At 53.7% G+C, this 23,055-nt stretch overlaps 2 protein-coding genes across 4 annotated transcripts in view; one reads left to right on the forward strand and one right to left on the reverse strand.

Annotated features, from left to right (window-relative positions):
• LOC119852328 (NAC-alpha domain-containing protein 1-like) overlaps nucleotides 1-10,399 on the forward strand; it is a 49,224-nt gene extending 38,825 nt beyond the window's left edge. For 2 of the 3 annotated variants that reach the window (XM_038393556.2, XM_038393557.1), the window contains exons 3-9: nucleotides 453-746; nucleotides 3,315-3,403; nucleotides 5,186-5,269; nucleotides 7,400-7,546; nucleotides 8,364-8,495; nucleotides 9,595-9,717; nucleotides 10,223-10,399. In XM_038393556.2, coding sequence (XP_038249484.1) covers nucleotides 453-746; nucleotides 3,315-3,403; nucleotides 5,186-5,269; nucleotides 7,400-7,546; nucleotides 8,364-8,495; nucleotides 9,595-9,717; nucleotides 10,223-10,237 — 884 coding nt within the window. In that variant the 3' untranslated portion in view covers nucleotides 10,238-10,399. Of the gene's footprint in view, nucleotides 1-452; nucleotides 747-1,445; nucleotides 1,558-3,314; nucleotides 3,404-5,185; nucleotides 5,270-7,399; nucleotides 7,547-8,363; nucleotides 8,496-9,594; nucleotides 9,718-10,222 lie in introns of those variants that run through there. The other variant, XM_043509789.1, reaches the window with a different exon arrangement.
• Nucleotides 1-23,055, reverse strand: part of CCM2 (CCM2 scaffold protein) — a 133,648-nt gene that overhangs the window by 16,697 nt on the left and 93,896 nt on the right. The gene's annotated exons all lie outside the window — the stretch shown is intronic.

Raw genomic sequence — 23,055 nt, forward strand, 5'->3', positions numbered from 1 at the left:
TGTGAGGATGTGACTCTCTGCTCCTTAGCCCAGGGCTGCTGCTGGCCTAATGTGGCTGCCGCACCTTACTAAAAGGCTTTGGACCTTACATGAGGGGTTAGTCAGCCCAAGTAAATACCCTAGCGTCTTAGATGGATCATCCTTGACCTGGCTAGCCCCCATGACTACGTACTAGCTCAATGAGAGCGCCATGGGTAGGTCTCCTTGAGCAGGAATTTACACCTCCTGCTTGAGGAGTGAACACATCCAGGGGGCTCTGGCCTGGATTCCCTTTGTAAGGAGCTGGAAGGCTGGGTGGAGCAGGAGACTAGGAATAGGACCCCTGGATTCTGGTCCCAGTACTGCCACTGATGGGAGAAACCATGTCCCTAGGCAGCTGGCCCTGCTCTGGAAACACTAATCTATGGGGGTGGCAGGAACCCAGCCTAATGAAATGCCTCCTTCCACTGCAGCTCTGGAGAGCTCTGCATCCCCAGTCCCATGCAGAGACCCCTTCCCCAGCAGCAGAGATTCCCGAGGGAGACCCCAGCTCCCAGGGAACAAAGATGCCAGAGGGAGGGGTTCTGCATCCGCAGAAGAGAGGCGAGCCCACCGCGGCTCCATCCAGTCAGAGTCAAGCTCTTCCAGTGAGAGCGAGCTGCCCTACCGCTGCCCAGAGATCGAGAGCCTGCAGGAGGCGGCTGGCATGACACTGCTGGAGGACAAGCCGCCAGTGGGACAGAGAAGCTGTGAAGTTAACCATAAAGGTATACGTGCTGTGGGTGGGAGGTAGGGGAAAGGCCTCCTCCCCAACCCTACTGAGCTCCAGGCGATCCTCACCTGGCCTGGCCTTCCCTCTGTTAGTTTGCCTGAGCCTGGCAGCTCTTCTGAAGCAAGCCTGCTGCATAGAGGTGGGTGTCTCAGCAGAACTTCTGGGGAAAGCACCCTACAAATCCTGGGCCAGAGCCTCCACTGGTGTCAATGGAGCTCTCCTACCCTACTCCAGCCTCTGGCACTAGAGACTGCTGTGTACCAGAGCCAGCCTCTAGGACTAACTGTGCCAGGCTATGGCCCAGGGATTAGGGCAGGGGAGGAAGGGGGCAATGGACTATTGCTGGGACTGGTGCTTATCCTAGGAGTTGGCTTGTGGATGCCTGCAAAGCAGGAAGGCTGATATAATCCTTGTCACCAGGCCAAATGGCAGAGCCGCAGTGGGCTCCTGTAATAGCTGCTGGATAGCATCTGACAGAGCTCTAATGGGACTGCCTGCCCGGCACAGCCTCCTGCTTTGTACGGCTCAGTGTGAGCCGTGGGGGGGAGGCAGACTCCAGCTGGAGCTGTTGCAGAGCAAGCCCCTTTTTGAGTGCAGCCAACAAAGGAGAGCAGCTTGTCTGTTGGGCAGCGTGGACAGCCAAGCTGCATGGCAGGGCTTTCAGAGCTTTCTGCTTCCCCTCTTACGCAAACAGACCCGTCCCATTTCCAGTGGGAACTGAAACACAACTGGGGGAGGGAAGCATTGCTGGATTCAGAGCTCCTCGCCAGGCAATTCTCAGCACCTTAGCCTGTGCATTGCTGGCCCTTCCCAGTTCCCAGACCATGGGCTTGCTGTGTCTGGTCACCAAGGGCTCCCTGGGCCTGCTGGCTGTGCCAAGGATCCGATCTCTCTGCTCGGACCGTGGTGCTGTTAACCACTAAATACCTGGCAGTGGGTGGGGTTCTAGGCTGGTGGGCGCAATTTAGGATGGTGCAATATAAAGCAAACAAGAGTGGATGTGACTGCCTGTGTCCCTACCTCACATGGGGCATGTGCCTGCCCCAATCCATGCTGGGGGGAGGGGGGGTGGTAGCCTGCAGCCCCACAAAGGACACTACCAGGGCAGTAAGTGGCTGTAACCAAAAGCTGGGGCAGAGGCCCAGTGTGGAGGGGGGGAGGCTGTAACTCTGAGCAGTGGCTCCCACCCTGTCCCCCTAGTGAAGAGGCTGGTGGCTGTGGCATGAGCCCTCTGGGGTGGGCAAGAATTGAGACTGTGCCTTGGGTGTCAAATGTGGTGAGGCCAAGTGTGGCAGGAGACCCTTGGGCCCTCCCTGGCCAGGACAGTCTCTAGAATCCTTCTAGGTTTGGGTCTTGCCCAGAGCAGCTCTCAACACTTAGGCACATCCAGGAATCCATCTGTCCCCCAACGTTGTCAGTGACTCGTGGGGGCAGGGGGCTCTTACCTCTGGGTTGGTAAACCAAGGCCTTGAGGTGCCATTCTGCTGGCTGGGCCCCAGCTCAGCAACAGGGCCATAGTGCGTCTGGCCCAACAGCTTAGGGGCCCTAGGGCCAGGTGCTACAAGTACCTTAGTGGAGATGCAGACCACAGTGACCGAAGGGTTTGCCACTGGGGTAGGAACCATCTTCCCAGAGTGACGGGTCGAGAGGGATGTTCCTTCCTCCACCTACCGGGCCCACACCTGGGGTTAGGTTGGCACAACACTCAGGGAAGTGGGATTTTCCCCACTAGGAGTGCCAGACCTTGCACTGTAAGGCAAGGCTAGGCCTTAATCCTGGCCCCAAGGGACTGGGTCTATGCGGATGAGACAAAGGATGGGAGGGGAAGAAAGCAGTCCAAGGTCGCTGGTGGAGCCAGGAAGTTGCATGGCTTCCCTCAATGAGGCTTACAGCTGATGTGCAAAGCACTGTGAGTAGCAAAGATCCCAGGAGCAGGGTTATTTCTCCATCCTCCTGGACAAACTCCAACCTGAGAAGTCCCAGGACTCGAGGGAGGTGGAATGTCTCGGCTGAAGACGGGTGACAATGAGCTAATGTTGCTGGTAAATAGCTTTCCCCTTCCACCCCAGAGGTTGCTGCACTTCACTTCTAAAGTAGTCGGAATCCACCGGAGATGGAAAGGGCTGTGTAAATGCAAGACAGACAGCACAGGCCATGAACAGGGCACAGGTCTCCTGGCTCTGCCACTGTCCCATTGGGTGACCTTGGGTGTGTTCCTTCCCCTCCACCACTTGTCTGGCTTGGCCATAAGCTCCAGGGCTATATCAGCACCTAGGGACGAGTCCTTCCTGGAACAAAGCCAGGTGCGTCCCAGCCACTGTCCCTCGGACATCCCTGCCCCTCCTGCCAAGAGATGGCTTCAGGGCTGCTGTTGAAAGGGAAGCCGTGCTGTGACCTCAACCGGGGAAACAACTTGCATGTGCAAGTGGCCTTTCCACAGACATCAGGGCTGTGCCTCAGTGCCAAGAGGGGAAGGGATTGAATGTCCTCACCCCTGGTCGATAGGCTGGGTTAGATGGTTGAGGCGCCCAAGCCCTGGCACTGATGGTCTCCTCTCTTCCAGGCTCTTGTAACGATTCAGAGAGCAACGACGAGTCTATTCCGGAGCTGGAGGAGCCGGATGTCTCAGAACCCCGGACAGCTCAGACTCAGGTATAGGGCTGCCCAGGGAGGAGCCCACATGGCCTGCGGGTCCCAGTGCACAGGCTGGGCACAGTAAACGCCTGAATAACCAGCTCCCTGGGAGGGGCCCTTTGTTTTCCCAGCCCCCTGCTTGGAAAGGGGAGGCCTGTGGTACAGGGCTGCAAACAGGCTGAGCTCTAGAAACAGGCCCCAGGAAATGGGGTTGTGAAGCCCAAGTACATGGCATCCAAGAAAGACCACTCCCAGTCCATGGCAAGGGGCTGTGAACAGATCTCTGCATCAGGCCCACCCCAGCTATAGAACTAAATGGGAGGGAGAGTGTTGTATGGCTCCCTCTGCCTGGGTAAATCTGGCAGGGGGGTGTGTGTGCACCAGGGCTTACCAATGGGTGGTGAAGGCACCCTTCTGGAGCGAAGAGGTCTTGGAAGATGGCCTCTGTAGTCCTGGAACTCCTCCTACAGCTCCTGGAGTTGCCAGGTGTCCCTGGACTGGCAGCTGTCCCTACTTGTGACCTGACTGCAGTATGCCCATCTCCCATCCTTGTCTCTGGCCTTTGGGGCAGGAGCAGTGTCTGACAGTGCTCCAGTGTCCCCACCCATGGCAATGCAGAAGGACAATGAGCCACAGCTGGCATCCAGGCCCTGCTCTAGGAGAGGAGTACATTCAGCGGGCAGCTTCCTCCCTTGTGAATCACTCGTTGGGGGTCCTGGCTCTGGGATCAGCTGGGCTGGGGAGATCCTGCTCTGCAGACTGTGCCCTGTCTCCATGGCGTGGGTCAGAGATGCAGGCAGAAACAGTGGCATGAGGCAGGATCTGCGAGTGGGGCAGGCTCAGCTGGAGCCCAGCAGGGTGGTGTCGCCATGAAGGAGACGCAGGCTCACTCTGATTCAGCTAGAGAATGGGGCTGCAGCTTCTCTCCTAGCTCTACGTGCAGACCAAACAGCCATCCTGCAGCGGGAGCAGCATCTGCTCTTCCGTGTGTGACGCAGCTGAACTGTCTCTTCTCCTCTCCCTCCCCCACCCAGGCGGATGCCACCTTGGGGTGGGGCCCCAGACTAGTCTGGGGTCAGTGCTGGCTGCCAGGAGGAAAGCACCTGAGGAATGGTCTCCTGGTGAAATTCATAGCTGGAGGGTCAGACTGAGGACCAGCCAAGCAACCGGCCTAAGGCACTGGGCACATAGTGCTTTAGAGTGATTTGCAGCTGCGTCAGGCACTCTGCAAACCCTGCACCAACTCCCAGCTAACAGCAATGGGGGTGGGGCAGGGATAAGCTGCTGTAGCTTTCTTCCCATGGTGGCTTTAGACCTACCTCTCAGCAAGAGCCTTTCCGGAATGCACAAGACACACTAGGGTTACTGCACCTGTCTCTGGGGAGGGGTGTAAGAAGGCAAATGACATTTGAGGTCATTCCTACCTGCCCTGAGACAGGGGAGAACTTGAGATGCTGGCACAGGTGTCTGGCACGTTAGTATGGCACTCAGATCCCATGGGGACTGTGACACACATGCCCTGATAATCCAGATCTAGCCCGACTCTGGCTGTGGGGTAAATGACTTAATTTGTGCCTGTTTCCCCTGCTGGACACACCACCCAGGGGTGGGCAACTGTTAAGGCCTAACCAGCCTAGTGCTCTGCTGAAGGGGCCATATTCTGGCACTGTTTAGGCCTCCCCCATGCCAGTCAGGCTGTGGCTGGATGCACAGCTGTCCTGCCTCTGCATGTGGATCCAGTCTTCCCTCTAGACACCAGGACGTGGGGGAGCCACATTACAGGGTGCTTGTGTTTTGCAGGCGCAGCTAACACACTCGCTGAGCACTGGGGAGGAAACCATCAGCAAAGCCAAGCAGAGCCGGAGTGAGAAGAAAGCCAGAAAGGTCAGTGTGGCATGAGGGGAATGGGGGGGTGCCACCCCTTGCTCAAGGGAAAGGGCCAGGTGAGCCAGCCTCTCACCCCCCAGGACCACAGAGCTGGTCTGGCTCCCCTGGTGAGCTCCTGCTGCGGTGCTCAGAGCAGCTGTCTGGTGCTGGAGTGGGGAAGGGAGGCCTCCGACTGCAGGATCCTGGCAATGCCACGTCAGGTCTCTGGGCAGGACTCACTTGCTCTGTGCCAGGGCAGGGTCTTAGCAGGCTGGTAAAGCCACCAACAGAGACAGGGCCCCACTGGGGGCTGGAAAAGAAGGTGGAAGGTCTGACCCAGGCCAGGCCTGCATCCAACACCTGTTTCCATCTGCCTGGGCAGTGACTCTGGCTTGGAGCAGCCGATGCTGCGTCCAGTGCAGCAGCTCCTGCAGGGGGCTGCTGAATGGGCCAAAGAATGATCAAAACACAGACTGAGACCCCCAGCTCCGAGTGACACCTTAACCCTCAAACCACCCAGCATGGCAACTCCAAGAGCCCCTCAGGGCACAGCTAGTCCCACTCTGTCTGCAGGGTGACACTGGAAGGACAGAAGGGGGCTCAGCAGGGACGCCAGCTGCCAAGGGGAAGGCTGAGGCTGGGTGGAGAGTGATGGGGAGCAAGCGTGTGGGGAGCCTTTGAACACAAGGCTGGGCCCTGGAGCCGGATGGCGAGCAGGGGCCTCTTGGGGAGTGGGAACACTGTCCCACCCCTTCAGCTGTGTGATGGCACAAGGGGCTGCAGAGCAGAGTGGGAGACAGAAACAGGGAGCGCCTTGTAGCTGAGATGAGACCCAGGCTGGCTGACTCACCCCAGGTGTGAGGGGGGATTAGGAGCTGGATAAGCCTCTCTGTGCTCGTCACTGGCTCTGGAGATTAGCCCTGATTAAAGTACCTCTGACCTGCAGCATGGGGCTTTGCTGGGTCTGCCCAGAGATTGTCTGGGTTGCCTCTGGCACCATTCCCCAGGGATAGGACAGCTCAGGATGCCCCTGGAGCTACCCGCAGCTGGAGAGCGCGCAGGGTTCAGGGTGGAGGCAGTGAGGGATGGGCTGTGCTCCCAAGGAGCCTGTGGACTCCCAGAGCTCTGGCTTGTGATGCAAGGCCAGGCCTGTCATCTCCATGCAGAGGCTGGGCTCCCAGCCCTCCTGCGGCTGCATGGCACAAACCCAGGTCCCCTCTGGCAGAGCCTAGTCTCCCCTCAGACCCTGGGCCAATCCCAGGGAGGATCAGGGGGAGGTGTGTGGAGCGTGTGCCTGGCGGTGGCTCCAGTAACACACCTGGTACCACCGCTTGTGTCCTATCTGCACAGAGCCCCCTCAGAGAAGCTGCCCAACTAGCCCTGTCCTGCTGTCCCCAGACTCCTTGGGGATGGATGGGAGTCAGGGCTAACCTACCACTGTGCACAGAAGGGCCCTTGACAGTCTGGATGGCTGGCCTTGCTGGACAGGGAGCTTCCCAATGCCACATCCCATCCCTAGTTGCTGTGGAATGCTCACCAGCTGCCCAGCCCTTCTCCCAGCCAAGGCAGGGTCACACCTACTTCTCCCCAGCCTCTGCTTTCAAACACTGGCTTGAAAAATCCCTGGTGGGCAAGGAAGTGGCAAGGAAGTGGCACCAAGTGTAATGGAAGTCTCAGAGGGTGGGTTCTCTGGCAGGGCAGAGATCATGTGGGAGATAGGGATGTCTCCTGCCACCCATCAGTGTCCCATTCCAGCACAACATCCCCTGGTCCTGGTCTGTGCGAGATTCGAGTCTGGCATCTCCAAGAAGCAGAACCAGGAATGGGCCAGCAGGTGCTGCCCATGGATGCCCCAGGCTGTCCCAGGCAACACTGCCCACACTCTGAGATGGAGGCCGTCCAGCATCCCTGGAGACCTGGCTGATCAGAGACAAACTAAATGGCCAGCCAGCCATGGCAATTGTCCTGGCATTGGCACTTCCGCTGCACCAGCCAAAGACCTCCGACAGGTCACTGCACAAAGACTGAGGGCCGATCTCGTGCCTTTGTCCATGAGGCTTGGTTCCAGGGTCCCCGTTCCATCGCTCCATCTGCAGTGGCTGGTGCTGCCTGACGCCACTATAACATGTCCGTCCATCTCCCCTGCAGGCCATGTCCAAGCTGGGGCTGCGTCAGATTCACGGCGTCACCAGGATCACGATCCGGAAGTCCAAGAACATCCTGTTTGTGATCACCAAGCCGGACGTGTTCAAGAGCCCAGCTTCCGACATCTACATCGTGTTTGGAGAGGCCAAGGTGAGGCTCTGCAGAGCTGGGGGCACCCCAACCCCTTTACTGTATGGGTCCGAGGTGCCCTGCTGTATTTCACCTACTCCCACACACCATGGCTCAGAGCTAGTCACTTACCCAGGTGGGCAAATCCTGGATTCCAGCTGGTGAGTGACCCCCATGAGCTGCTGCTCAGTCCTGCTGCAAGGCCTGGAATCTGACTAGCCCCTGCTGGCCAGAGTCTAGTGCCTGGTGTAAATGGGAGCCCCACTAGCCTCTGCTCAGGGCTTGGCACTAGCCTGGCCATCAGTTGCTCACTCCCATGCCCCATCCTTGACAGGGCTGTTCTCCAAGGGGGACCGAGGCTGAACTCAGAGCTGTAAAGAAGGGAAACGGGGTCAGCAGGGTCACTCACTAGAACAGTGCATTGCTCAGTCTAGGCTTAGACCACCCATGGGGCAGGGACTCCCTGTCCTCTAGGAGACAAGTCTGGCCACAGGAGTGTCTTCCTGCTGCAAACCCCCCCCCCCCCCATCCTGAACAACTCTTCTCTCCTTGCCTGGTCTGCACCATGGGGTTCCTGCCCACCCTTGCTCCTGGGGGCCCCAGTGCACAGCCAGCACTCCCAGTGACATACCCTCATCCGTGTCCTTGGAGCTGGAGGCAGGAGGGCAGTCTCCTCTACTTCAGACAGGTTCCCCTGCTCTCTCCACCCAGCCCCTGGTGTGGCTGGCAAATCACGAGTCTGCTCCCTGGAGTCACAGCAGGGACTCCCCAGTGGGCAGCATTTCCACCAGCCTCCCACCCTAACCACTCCCCACCCGTCTTGGGTCTGTCCTGGCAGATTGAAGACCTGTCGCAGCAGGTGCACAAGGCAGCTGCAGAGAAGTTCAAGGTGCCGATGGAGCACTCGCCTTTGATCACAGAAACAGCCCCGGCCCTCACTATCAAGGAGGAGAGTGAGGAAGAAGAGGAGGTAAGGCCTGGAGGAAGGAAGCTGGGGGCAGCAGCAGTCTGGTTCCACACGACCTGGGCACCAGCTTCAGCGCTGCGAGTCAGGTTGGGGGTGGAGGGGAAGAGATTTCGCTGATACCTCTCCAGGGCCCAAGGCCCTCTGGTGTAGCCAGTACAGCAGAGCTCCTGGGCCTTCCCTTGGGAAGGAGACTGCTGCAGCACTGCTCTCAGTCCACTGTCTGGTCCTGGACTCCACCCCATCCCTAGTGCCCCATGGTGAGCTGCTGAGCTGGCCCTGTGCTGGGAGGCTGAGGTTAGACGTGAACCAGCCCCAAGGCAGAGAACTCTGGTGCTTGTCTCTTGGCTGTATTCAGGGGTGCTTAGCCCCCCGAACACAAGCCTCCCTGGGTCTGAGCTCAGGTGGCTAGGCCAGGCCTGGAGACTCATTCAGCTGGCCAGATGCTGTCAGTGCACTAAGGTCTATCCTTCGCCCTGCCTTGGTGAGGACCGCTTCCTTCTTGTCCTTTAGAGCAGCAGAGGGGAAGAAAATAGTCCAGTCTCTGCCTGGGGGGGAAACAAACCTAACTGGTCAGTGCAGACAGATGCATTGTCAGGGGTCAATGGGAAGCAAGCAGGATGCCGCACCAGCCACTAGGGAGCAGCACTGAGTGCCATAGTGCACCCCAGGGTGTGAAGACAAGATTCTACTCTTGAGGGAAGAGCTTTCTCCTACCGAGCTACTGCAGAACTTGCATCCTTTAGCCCAAATCTGCCTGCTGCCTCCAACACAGCTGCATAGCTGTGCCTAAGGACAGGACTGGAGGCAGAAAGGTGGCAAAGGAGTGGGCTCAGCTGGCTTGGTCTGGCTTGAGGATACAGACCTGGGCAATGGCCAACCCTTGTTCAGGGCAGATGTGTCCAAGTGACCAGCAGGATGAAGTGGTAACGATCCTGTCTTCGGAGCAAATTCCTCAGCTCCCCTTCCAAATGCATCCCAGTGCTGGAGGTGTGTGAGCAGGGTCTGGGGGTGGCCCTGGGCAAGGGGGCACTGCTGTTAGATGGACTCCCAGCAGTGCCCCCTCTCTGTCTGGAGCATGACTATTTCCTCCTCCCCTCCCCAGGTTGATGAGACCGGCCTGGAGGTGAGAGATATCGAGCTGGTGATGGCCCAGGCCAACGTGTCGCGTCCCAAAGCCGTGCGGGCACTCAGACACAACAACAATGATATCGTCAACGCCATCATGGTAAGAGCCCAGGGCCCAGGCTGTGCCTGGCTGCCCACCATGAGATCCTGCCCTGCTGGTGGGGACACGGTCAGACTAGTCTCCATCGGAGGAAGCGATGCCCCAACTTCAGCAGGGGGGAAACTGAGGCAGAGCAGCACATCTCCCAAGAAGGGAGTAGCTGGCCAAGCCAGGATTAGAACTTGACATCTCTTGGCTCTCAGTGCTGTGCTTGAGCTACTAGACCTCCCCTGCCTAGAGAAGCTCTGCTCCTGAGCAGAAGGCTTGTAGGGGGAGGTACTTCCAAGGCAAGGCCAAGATCTGATGGACACAGCTGCACCAGGGGCCCTTTCACCTCCCAGCCAGGTGTCCCCCAGGCTTTGTCCTGCACAACAATGCTGAAAAAGGGTGACAAAGCATAAAAACACTAAGCAAGGGCCTTCCTGTAGCAACGCAAGGGATTTTCCCTTGCGCTCCCCTCCTTGTACTCTGCAGTCCCCATCTAACCTTCTGCTCTCTCCTACAGGAGCTGACCATGTAGCTGCTGGCCCGGATGTGCAAACAGACCCACCCCTCTGTATAGATGCACAGTTACTCCTATACAGTACAGCTGGTATTAAATACTCTCTAGAACTGCAAATATTCCTACTAGTCTGCATCTCTAATGCTGCTCAATAAAACGGCCTCATGTATTCACTTGAAACGCACATTGGTTTGGTCTCCTTCCTTCTCCTTCAATCTAGGTCACACATGAGCAGGCAGCTCCTGGTTCGGGCAGGGCTGCAGGGCCCCTGTGACTGAAGCTCCAGTTCAGTTAGGTGGAAGCTGGAAAGGAGGGCAGGGCCTGTCTACACTGCAGCTGGGACCAGGCCTCCCAATCTGGCAAGAGGGGCAGGTGCTAGTTCTGCTCAAGCTAGAATAGCAGAGTGGATGCTGTGGCCTGGCCTAGCCACCTGAGCTCAGACCCAGGGGCTCAGGGAGGCTTGTATTCAGGGGGCTAAGCACCCCTTCTGCCATGGCCACGCAAGTTTGAGGCACTAGCAGGTGTCTCCCTGGGCTGCAGTGTAGATGTACCTGGCTAGTTCTGAGTGCTGAGAGAACTGGGCTGAGCTTATAGAATCATAGAATATCAGGGTTGGAAGGGAGCTCAGGAGGTATCTAGTCCAGCCCCCTGCTCAAAGCAGGACCAACCCCAACTAAATCATCCCAGCCAGGGCTTTGTCAAGCTGGGCCTTTACTCTCTAGGGAAGGAGATTCCACCACCTCCCTAGGTAACCCTTTCCAGTGCTTCACCACCCTCCTAGTGAAAGCGTTCCCTAATATCCAACCTAGACCTGCCCCACTGCAACTTGAGACCATAGCTCCTTGTTCTGTCTTCTGCTACCCCTGAGAAGAGCCAAGCTCCCTCCTCACTGGGGAACCCCCTTCAGGTAGTTGAAAGCAGCTATCAAATCCCCCCCCCCCACACTCTTCTCTTCTGCAGACTGAATAAATCCAGTTCCCTCAGCCTCTACACAAGTCATGTGCCCCAGCCCCCTAATCATTTTTGTTGTCCTCTACTGGACTCTGATTTGTCCACATCCTTTCTGGAATGGGGGGGCCAAAACTGGTTTTCACATACCCAGATGTGGCCTCATCAGTGCCAAATAGAGGGGAATAATCACATTGCTCGATCTGCTGGCAATGCTCCTACTAATACAGCCCAATATGCCATTAGCCTTCTTGGCAACAAGGGCACACTGCTGACTTGTATCCAGCTTCTCGTCTGCTGTAATCCCCAGGTCCTTTTCTGCAGAACTGCTGCTTAGCCATTAGGCCTCGTCTGTAGCGATGCATGGGATTCTTCTGTCCTAAGTGCAGGACTCTGCACTTGTCCTTGTACCTTGAACCCCCTCAGATTTCTTTTGGCCCAATCCTCCAGTTTGTCTAGGTCATGCTGGATCCTAGCCCTACCCTCCAGCGTATCTACCTCCCCCATGCACATCTTAGTGTCATCCACAAACTTGCTGAGGGTGCAATCCATTCCATCATCCAGATCATAATGAAGATGTTGAATAAAACTGGTCCCAGCACTAACCGCTGGGGCACTCTGCTTGATACCAGCTGCCAACTAGCCATCAAGCCGTTTATCACTACCCACTGAGCCTGACAATCTAGTCAGCTTTCTATCCACCTTGTAGTCCAGTCATCCAATCCATACTACTTTTAACTTGCTGGCAAGAATACTGTGGGAGACCGTATGAAAAGCTTTGCTTAAGTCAAGATATATCATGTCCACTGCTTTTCCCCATATCCACAGAGCCAGTTATCTCACCAATCAGGTTGGTCAGGCATGACTTATGCTTAGTGATTCGATTGTTGACCATTTCTGATCACCTTCCTCTCCTCCAAGTGATTCAAAATGGATTCCTTGAGGACCTGCTCCATGGCTTTTCCAGGGACTGAGGTGAGGCTGACAGGTCTGTAGTTTCCCAGATTTTCTTTTCCTTTTTTTTTTTTTTTAAAGATGGGCACTATATTTGCCTTTTTCCAATTGTCCAGGGCCTCCCCTGATCATGAGTTTACAAAGATAATGGCCAATGGCTCTGCAATCACATTGGCCATCTTCCCTTCCCAGCTAAGGGAGAGGCTTCACCCCCTTGGCCTCAGCCAGCACCCATGGGTGGGGTAGGGTTGCCAATTTTCTAATCTCACAAAACCAAATGACCCTGCCCCTTCTCCAAGGCCCTGCCCTCACTTGCTTTTAGCAAGCTGAGGCAGGGTGTTTGGGGTGCAGGAGAAGGATCTGGGCTGGGGTTGGCAGGAAGAGGCATATGGGCTCTGGGCTGGGGGTGCATGCTGTAAGGTGGGGCCAGGGATGAAAGGTTTGGGGTGCAGGAGGGGGTGAGGGCTCCAGCTGGGGATGAGGTGTTTGGGTGTGCGGGGGGAGGGACTCTGGGCTGGGGCACGGAGTTGGGGGTGACAGTTTGGAGTGCAGGGTTGTAGCAGCACTTACTGCAGCTCCTGGGAAGCAGCCACAAGGTCCCTGCAGCCCCAGGCACGTGGGGGGGGCAGTGAGGCTCTAGGTGCTGCCCCCCACAGCTCCCATTGCTCAAAGTTCCTGGCCAATGTGAGCTGCGGAGTTGGCCCCTGGGTCAGGGCCAGGGCATGGAGCCTCCCTGGCTGCCTAGGGCCTGCAGGGACCTGGCAGCAGCTTCTGGGAGCCTGCCTTAGCCCCAGGCCCCTGCTACACTGCCAACCGCACTTTTAATGCCCCAGTTGGCAGTGCGAACTGGACCTGCCAGGGTCCCTTTTAGGCCTGGTGTTCCAGACACCTGGCAACCCTAGGGTGGATAGTGTGTGTGGGGGAGACGGGGGGCTTCAGCCATAGAGCACTTAAGACAACTCAGCATCTGCAGATGACAGGGAGGGACTAACCCAGGGGCAGCGTGGGGAAATCACAATACCCTAACTCCAGGGGGCTAATCCAGGGATATCACTGCCCTACAGAGAAGGGGGTCTCTTCGTGATGCTGGGCCATCATCCCCAGCTCAGTAGGGTTGCCAACCCTCCTGGTTTTTCCAGGAGTCTCCCGGAATGGGGCTTTATCTCCTGGAGGCTGCAGAAGGGCCAAGGCAGGCTCCCTGCCTTCATATCACTTGGGGAAGTGGCCTGGGGGGAAGGGGCAGAGGGGTCTCCACATGCTGTCCCTGCCAGCAAGCACCAACCTCGCAATTCCCATTGGCCAGGAACTGCCAGGGATGTGCTGGCCGCTTCTGCAAGCAGCACAGGGCCAGGGCAGGTAGGGAGCCTGCCTTAGCCCCGCTGCGCCGCTGACTGGGAGCTGCCAGAGGTAAGTGCTGCCTGGCCAGAGCCTGCACTGCTCCTGCCCTGCCCCAGCCCTGAGCCCCCTCCCAAAGCCAGCACCCCAAACCCTGGCCCTGAGCCCTCTCCCACACCCAAACTCCCTCCCAGAGCTTGCACCCCACACCCTCTCCTGTACCCTCACCCCCCTGCCCCAAGGTCAGACAAAAGCCTCGTGAAAGTGAGTGAGGGGAGTGGATGGCGTGAGGGGGACAGGGCCTTAGAGAAGGGGTGGGGGCAAGCAAGGGTGTTTGAAGTTGTGTGATTAAACAGTTGGCAAACCTACAGGTCCATAGCAAGGTGGAGCCAGCCCTTGGCAATAAGTCTGAGCACAGGGCCCCTGGCCAGGGTGGGATCCAGTTTAAACGCCACAGCGACTAGGACAGCTTCCCCTCTCCACAGTCACAGGGACTTCTCCTCTCCCCCATAGGCCCTGCAGTGAGCTGGGCCCTCTACGCAGGGGCCTGCAGGCGCAGTAGCTGGATGCAGGCAGCAGCTGTACTGGGATGCCAATGAGCTATAACCCGGTTGAAGTTCCCCAGCTGGGGAGGGGGGCCTCACACCTAGACGTGTGTCCCTGCCCCCTTTCCAGAGTTCTAGTATAAATCTTCCCCCAAGGAAGGGGGTGCAAGTGAGAACTGCACAGACCTGGGGGCAGTAGCTGGGCTTCCTCTATCTCCACTGCCTGCTAGCTGGGGCTCATGGAACCCAGCAGCTGACTCCAGAATTCTTCCCCTCCCCTTGCCCAGGAGCTGCTCCATGGCGCAAGGAGGGCTTCTTCCCAAAAAGAGAGGGGGCAGGCTCGCCCCCTGCCTCAGGGGACAACTAGGGAGGAGGCAGCCCTGGGCGGTGTGGCAGACACCACCCCCGCCCCTCTTCCCCTGCTGACACTGGATCCCAAGAGCCCAGTACAGCTACAGGGGTACATGAAGGACACTAGCCCATGGTGCTCGTGCTTTGGGGCAGCCCAGAGCTGCCCTCTGCCGTTGAGGCTTGTTTCTAATTTCACCCTCCTCACCCATGCTTAACTAACTGAGTTCTTCTACCCCTCACCTGGCATTGGCATTGCCCCCTACCTTGTACCAGCCCTTGGGAGCCTGTACCTCCAGACCACTGTAGGAAGTAGCTCTGCTGTAGCACTTTTCTGCTCCCAGGGTCAGGATCATTATCCCCAGTTATAGGTGGGGAAACTGAGGCACAGGGGTGACTTACCCAAAGCTACCCCCCCAGGCCAGTGGTAGAGGCGTGAGTGAACCCAGGCCTGAGTCCCAGTCTAGTGCTCTATCTCCCAGGCCACAAGTCCCAAGTAAGTAAAATGGCAATCTGCTCTCCCATGGGTTTATGACTGCTGTGGCTGCACTCAGCCCCCTGCCCCACTGGATCAGGCTGGCTGTGGGTTTTTGAAGGCCTGAAAGTTTGTTTAGTTGCAAAAAACAGCTTTTTCTGCAGCTCAAAGAGATGAAAGGCTTTTTGGGATGGGTGGGTGCTGACTCCACACTCCCCAGAACTGCTGAGCCTGCCATTGCTAGTAGAGGCCACGCCAGGGGCAGTGGGAACATGCCTGCTCTAGGTTCTTCCCCCCTCCCCCACCATCTTCTCCACCATATTGCAGGCGAGAGTTGGGCATTTTTTAAAAACAAAAATAGATTTAGAACCTGTTGAACCCAAAAGGGTTGGTTCTGAAGAATTTTGTGAGAAAGTTTTGAGATGGTCAAAAATCCCTTTTCTATTTTTATACTTTCAAAATTAAATCTTGGTTTTTTTTTTTTCCCAACTTCAGAACTTTTTGCTTCAAAATTAAAGCTGATTATGGTACATCCCCCCCCTTTTTTAAAGTAATAGTTAAAATCAAAATCATTTTAACTTTTTTTGGATTTCAGCTCATGAAAATGTTACTTGCAGTCCATCTCAATTTGGGATGAGAAAACAAGTCCAACGCTTGAATTTTTGCAGGCTGGGAAAGCAGTCTCTAGCAGTGCAGGTGATCAGCGATCGTCCTGAGAGGAACTCAGGGCAGCCCACATTGCTGGTGGTAGGGATTAGTGAGGAGGGTGGTTGCTGGATGCTACATAGTGACATGGCCTCTTTCATGGCCCCTGGCTCAAGTCCAGTCCACACGAGCAGCAAGTTACTGGCTGGACTCTGGCCCTGTCCTTTAAATATTAGAATGATTTTCAAACGCATTTCACAGGGAACCAAAGTCCAAGTCCATCCCCACACCTGGCCTTCATGCAGTAGGACCCAGGCCTGAAGGGCTTTGGACTCCACCTGCTCCTGTCATGCTCAAAGTAAAACATAGGAAGAGGCTGGGCCTTGCTGTTCAGATGCACTTGTTGTAAGGCTAAGTCAGTCCCGAAGAAGAGAGCTAGGAACCTTGGAAATACGAGAAAGCCAGGCAGCACCTTTCACAGGGCACTAGGGCAGACTCTTGAGAAGCAAGTTGTGGCTCTGTGCACCTGACTAATCACTAGCCAGTGTGGCCCATGGGGTGGGGAAAGGCAACTGTATTTATTGATAATCCACCCGCTCTGCCCGGACAGCAAGAAGAGCTGATCCCCGCCTCAATCTGTCCAGTGTTAGTGCTGCCTTACGCTGAGACTTCCAGAGCCCCACAAGAGAAACAGGTGGGAATAGAACCCCCAACTGCTGCAGCCCAGGCCAGGGTCCTGTCTGCTGGACCCCCCCTTACGCTGTCTCCCTGACAGGGAAATATGGCACAGCCTCTCCTGGAAGTAGAAAACCAGGTTAATTTTGTTGCTACCCACAGGAGTTAACTATGTCCCACCCCTCGATCTTGCCAAACGTGCTAGCAAAGTTGCATACAAGTTAGGAGGAGAGATTAATAAGACTGGGACTTTTCAGGTTGGAAAAGACATAAATAAAGGGGGCCATGATTGAAGTCTATGAGGGGAAAGAATATAAGGAGTGTTATTTACCCCCTTCACATAGCACAAGAACTGGGGAACACCTGATGAAATTAATCGGCAGCAGGTTTAACACGCATCTAAGGCAGCACTTCTTCACAGAATGTAGAGTCAACCTGTGGGAACACGGTGCCAGGGGATGTTATGAAGGCCAAAAGTATAACAGAGATCAAAAAAGAACTAGATAAGTTCATGGAGGACAGGAGTATCAATGACTATTAGCCCAGATGGTGAGGGATGCAGCTACATGCTTTGGGCATCCCTGGGCTCTGACTGCCAGAAGTTGGGAGTGGACAACAGGGGAGGGATCACCTGATGATGACATGTTTTGTTCATTCCCTCTGAGTGGCTTTGGCTACTGGCAGAAGACAGGATACTGGGCTAGATGGACCATTGGTCTGATCCATTCTTATGTTGCTAGTGACAAAAGCAGCAATTTAACCAGCCACACCCAAGCTCCAGATTTCTGCATTTAAGTTGCAAGATTTAGTATTCTCCATATTCCCCAGCTTCTTCCAGATCATACCCCTCTCCCCCCTCACCTGTGACTTCTCCCTTTAAAAGAACTATCCCCTCTCATGCTTGCCTGTTTGGCAGATGCATGGTGGCCCCTAGTGCTGCTTTTGGGTATAGGACACACATTAGCCTTAAAAGGTTAGTTCTAGCATGTGAACAGTGGTACCTAGAGGGGTTAAGTAGCCATGAGTGCACTGAAGAAAGGTTGGTGCTACCATAGATCTAACTCAGTCTAGGCTGGAGAAACTTCTTTGACTATTAAAGATCTGGTTGAAGATTTGGGTCAGTTCATAGTGTATCCCCACTGCAGCCCTAGTGTTCAGGGGAAAGGACCAGAAAGGTAGAGCATCCTTACCCTTCCCTGTGTCCAGGCATTTCCTGACCAAGGGCACCCTGGTCACAGCCACCTTGAGCCCCAGGGTCATGCAGTGAACATGACTCCCGGAGTGGGTACCCACTGCAGCAAGACAAGGCCTCCGCCCTGAGGAACTTGCAATGCAAATGCTGAAATCCAAGTGGGCGTTAGGATTGGGCCAGCCAGAGGGTCAGCAAGGCTAGGAGCTCACTGAGCATTTACACTGACCTTGCTACTAGCCGCCAGGACAGACCTATCCTGGAATCAGTGTATAATATAGATCAGTCACTAGCTCCTTTGCTCAGAGCTTGCACCTGGCTCTGTACTCTTCCCAGAAGCTGCAACTCTGGGTCCTCAGCCTTGCACAATGCAGCTCAGGCTGAGAAATCGCCCATGTTTGAAGCAAGACTCTTCTCTCCCCTACCTGGAAAACAGCTGCCATGGTGAAGTTAGTGTCCTTTATCCATACACGTCCCCGCAGTGGACAGATAGCGCCACAGGAAAGACAGGCTGAAGGAACTGGGGTTATTTAGTCTGCAAAAAAGTGGGGGGCGGGGGTGGGGATTTGATAGCAGCCTTCAATTACCTGAAAGCGGGGGAGGGATGTTTCAAAGAGGATGGAGCTCAGCTGTCCTCACTGGTGGCAGATGTCAGAACAAGGAGCAATGGTCTCAAGTTGCAGTGGGGCAGGTCTAGGTTGGATATTAGGGAACGCTTTCACTAGGAGGGTGGTGAAGCACTGGAATGGGTTACCTAGGGAGGTGGGGGAATCTCCTTCCTTAGAGGTTTTTACGGCCCGGCTTGACAAAGCCCTGGCTGGGATGATTTAGTTGGTGTTGGTCCTGCATTGAGCACAGGATTGGACTAAATACCTCCTGAGGTCTCTTCCAACCCTGATATTCTATGACATTGGTAACAGCCCTATTTCCATTTGATACAGCTGGAAAAAACCCTTTGCCGCCTCAGCAAAGGCAGCTCCAGGGCAGGGTGTTAAATAAGCCTCACACTCAAAGTCTGACCACTGATACATGTGCCTGTCAGTTGTTAGGATGATATTCAACCAAGGTTATTAACCAGATGAGCTCAATCAAATTAGTGTTTGAGGGAGAGGGAAAACAGGGAAAGGTTAGAGAAAAGCCACTGAAAAGAGTAAATTTCACCAAGAGCAGAAGTATGATCCTGGCACTAGAGGGCCTGGAAGTCTCAAGGCTGCTTTGACAATCCAGCCGAAGTGAAAGATTAGGTTGCCAGCTTTCACTGACTATCACATAACTGCTCTAACATCAATAGGAGCTGGGACTTAGGCTTCTTGGTGCTGGGCTTCTGACATTTCTATTGCTAGTAAAATAATGGAACAAATAAATACTTTGGAAAGGCAGAGGAATAAACAACAACCCCTAGCTCTTATCAGCAGAGCTCAAAGCACTTCAACAACACCTCCTCCTTTATGCCCATTTCACAGATGGGGAAACCAAGGCACAGGTCAGGATAGTGACTTGCCCCAGGTCAGGAGCAGAGCTAGGAACTGTAGCCAAGTCTCCTGAATCTCAGTGCATGGCTCTGTTCACTAGGTCACAATTCACTGAACATCTGGAGGGTGAGCAGCAGGCAGAATGGGAGGATAACGGCTACATCTCGCTTGCTTGGACACAATTAAAGTTAGTGGATAAGGGGGACACTGGGCAGGTAATACTTAGGTTTACTCAAACTCTGCCACAGGTTCTGGCAATCTTAATCCAGTGGCTTGGTAGAAACAGGTAGATAGACCAAAAAACTGGCTGACACTGAAAATTAATGGCTTGTGGCAAGTGGAAGAGAGACAGTGGCTAACGCTGGGCACCACAGCTGGGTGATGAGACCCTTCTTTTAGATCTGCATTACTGATTTAAAAGTGGAACAACGCAGCCTATTAGACTCCAGAGTCAATACTACAGCGAGAAGAGGTGCAGCTGTTTGTGAGGACAGATTCATCAGGCTCTTGAATTTCAAAGCAGGGGGCACAAAATAAAAATGGAATCCAGCATGGAAAAAAATGCACAGCAGGGGAAATCAGCAGAACCCTGCCCAACAGGAGAGATAGATCAGGGAAGCCATCACCCTGGGGCAGAGCTAGACCCAACAGCAGGTAGACTGGAGTTTGCAAACAGCTCCAGGAGGAGCCATTGCGGCAAGGAGGTAAAATCATTGTAGCACAGAGGTGACAGGGACTTGACCCTCTCTCTCTGCTGTTCTGCAGCAGCCCCTGGGGGGAATGTTGTATTCAGCTCTGGCCCTACATTAGCAGAAAGGCATTGACAAGCTGGACAGAGAACAACATCAACGAGGCTCAGGGGACTGAGTTCTGTTTCTTGACTTTAGCAAAGCTTGTTTCTTGACTTTAGCAAAGCTTGTTTCTTGACTTTAGCAAAGCTGTTTCTTGACTTTAGCAAAGCTTGTTTCTTGACTTTAGCAAAGCTTGTTTCTTGACTTTAGCAAAGCTTTTGACACGGTCTCCCACAGCATTCTTGTCAGCAAGTTAAGGAAGTATGGGCTGGATGAATGCACTATAAGGTGGGTAGAAAGCTGGCTAGATTGTCGGGCTCAACGGGTAGTGATCAATGGCTCCATGTCTAGTTGGCAGCCGGTGTCAAGTGGAGTGCCCCAGGGGTCGGTCCTGGGGCCCGTTTTGTTCAATATCTTCATAAATGATCTGGAGGATGGTGTGGATTGCACTCTCAGCAAATTTGCGGATGATACTAAACTGGGAGGAGTGGTAGATACGCTGGAGGGGAGGGATAGGATACAGAAGGACCTAGACAAATTGGAGGATTGGGCCAAAAGAAATCTAATGAGGTTCAATAAGGATAAATGCAGGGTCCTGCACTTAGGATGGAAGAATCCAATGCACCGCTACAGACTAGGGACCGAATGGCTCGGCAGCAGTTCTGCGGAAAAGGACCTAGGGGTGACAGTGGACGAGAAGCTGGATATGAGTCAGCAGTGTGCCCTTGTTGCCAAGAAGGCCAATGGCATTTTGGGTTGTATAAGTAGGGGCATAGCGAGCAGATCGAGGGACGTGATCGTTCCCCTCTATTCGACACTGGTGAGGCCTCATCTGGAGTACTGTGTCCAGTTTTGGGCCCCACACTACAGGAAGGATGTGGATAAATTGGAAAGAGTACAACGAAGGGCAACGAAAATGATTAGGGGTCTAGAGCACATGACTTATGAGGAGAGGCTGAGGGAGCTGGGATTGTTTAGTCTGCAGAAGAGAAGAATGAGGGGGGATTTGATAGCTGCTTTCAACTACCTGAAAGGGGGTTTCAAAGAGGATGGCTCTAGACTGTTCTCAATGGTAGCAGATGACAGAACGAGGAGTAATGGTCTCAAGTTGCAATGGGGGAGGTTTAGATTGGATATTAGGAAAAACTTTTTCACTAAGAGGGTGGTGAAACACTGGAATGCGTTACCTAGGGAGGTGGTAGAATCTCCTTCCTTAGAGGTTTTTAAGGTCAGGCTTGACAAAGCCCTAGCTGGGATGATTTGACTGGGACTTGGTCCTGCTTTGAGCAGGGGGTTGGACTAGATGACCTTCTGGGGTCCCTTCCAACCCTGATATTCTATGATTCTATGATTCTATGATTCTGAAGGAAGACTAAGAGCTAAGCCTGTAGCGAGTGGCAATATGAGGGCAGTTTGCAACTACTTGAGAGGTGTGGACACCAAAAGGGGAAGAGGATTTCACTAATGGAACAACTACGCATACTGGGATACATAGGAATGAAAATGTAGGCAGATTATCTTGGGGAAACTACAACGCCACCACACACCAGTCTGGGCAATAGGCTATTACAGGCATCAGGAGAAGCTTAATGGCTTGAGTGTTAAGATTAGACCAAGCACTCGAAGAACTAGCTTTCTTTGGCAGACGCTGACTGGACGGGCTCATGTTTCTTTCTCAGACTTCCATGGCTTAAGGGCTTCCGCAGCTCACCAGAGAGAGCAGCAGCAGCCGCCGTGGGGAAAAGGAGGAGAATGTTGCCAGACTCACAGAGGTTTCTGGAACCCACAGGGCAGGACAGGCAGCTGTCACCCAGGAGCACCTGGAATATGTATTTTATTAGTTCCATTCTATACAAGTTCTTATCCATTATATTAGTAAAAGGCAGGCGGTAGGGAAGAGGCCAGTAGATCACTGATGCAGTGTGTGGTGATATCTGCATAGCATGAGGAGCTAGGTGCAGAGTGTTTAGCTTTGGGACTAGATTAGTAACAGCAAGCCGTTCTTCTCTTCCCCACGAGGACCAGTCATTTGCGCTTGTCTACTGCAGCCATCCAGGTAAAACAGCTCATTCTCTCGGGGTCTTTTCCAAAGCTCACTGCTGTCAATAAGACAGCAGCTTTCTATGAGCTCTGGATCGGACCAGAGCTGTGACTCTTTGGGCTGAAGTCGAACAAAGGTGCTTTCTATTAAACCCAGAAAGCCAAAGAGAAACAACATTTCGCCCGAGTATCATCGTCCAGGAAAAACACTGAATACAGACAGAGGACAGTGCACACTGCATGAAAGACCAGAATAAACATCAGGTGCAGAATTATATTTACCTGTAACAAATACTCCATACATAAAGCATACATACAAAACCACCAGCATAAAAAGCAAGGCAAAGATCATCACAACGTAAAACAGACACTTCAAACATGCAAAGTCCCCGTTTTCATTTATGAAACAACTGGATCTTTGGTAGCTTGGTTGGCTTCATAGTCCAGCCAAAAGTTTTGAATGAAAAGGGAAAGAGACATGTCTTTTACTGGTAGACTGAGGGTCTGATGTGCTTAAGAATCACTCTGGGCCTGTCTGGGACGAAGCACCAATTGCTCACTCACTGGCTAAACTGAAAGCTACAATTAACACAGTTAATACCAGAATTAAGTCAAGCCTCCCAATGAATAAAGTATAAAAAAATACTGCAGCTGATCTGTCTTTTATAGATTTCATTATACAATTGTTTCAAAAATACGGTTTTATTTTCACAAATCTTCAATGACTGTTAAACTTCATTTCTTTCCAAACAGTGAATATATAAAAAGGCACTAAGAACTCAAACTACATAAAGACTCTGGATAAATGCTCTCATCCCCCGTTTCTGAAGAACTGATGGATTTAGCATTGTACCGCTGTTTTGTGCTGTTAAAAAAAAATCTGGACTCCAATGCACAAATCCTGCAGGAATATTTAACAGGCATCCACAAGAGGCCTGCATCCAATGGAAAGGTTAAAAGCATGTTGTTAGCATGGGTTTCCTGCCCCGCACCTATCCATTGTGTAAGACCAACTGTGTCCCCTTTAACAGCAGTGCTCTCCAACACAACACTAACTAAGAAGCTACAACCCCTCGCTCCCCCATGGCATAGGAAAGATTGGGTTACACAGAGCTGAAATTCACAATGATGCCAATTTAACCAGAAGAAAGGCAAAAGGTGAATTTATTAACCTGAAAAGAAACCAGAACGTTTAATTTCAACCTCCAAGTTCATGCACCTTCTGGCATCTTACTGCTTTAATTGCAAGGATATGAATTTTTGTTTTGCCCAGTTGATCATCTCAGACATTCGGAGAATCACGCATAGAACTTGGTGGCTTTACATATGGGCTGCTGTACTGTTCCACCCAGCCATGGGCCTGCCGGCTAGTTACTAACCAAACGGGGGAAACAAAGCTGCCTGATCAATTTAAGAACT

This window comes from Dermochelys coriacea, chromosome 2 (assembly GCF_009764565.3).
Source record: "Dermochelys coriacea isolate rDerCor1 chromosome 2, rDerCor1.pri.v4, whole genome shotgun sequence".
NCBI classification, from domain to species: Eukaryota; Metazoa; Chordata; order Testudines; family Dermochelyidae; genus Dermochelys; species Dermochelys coriacea.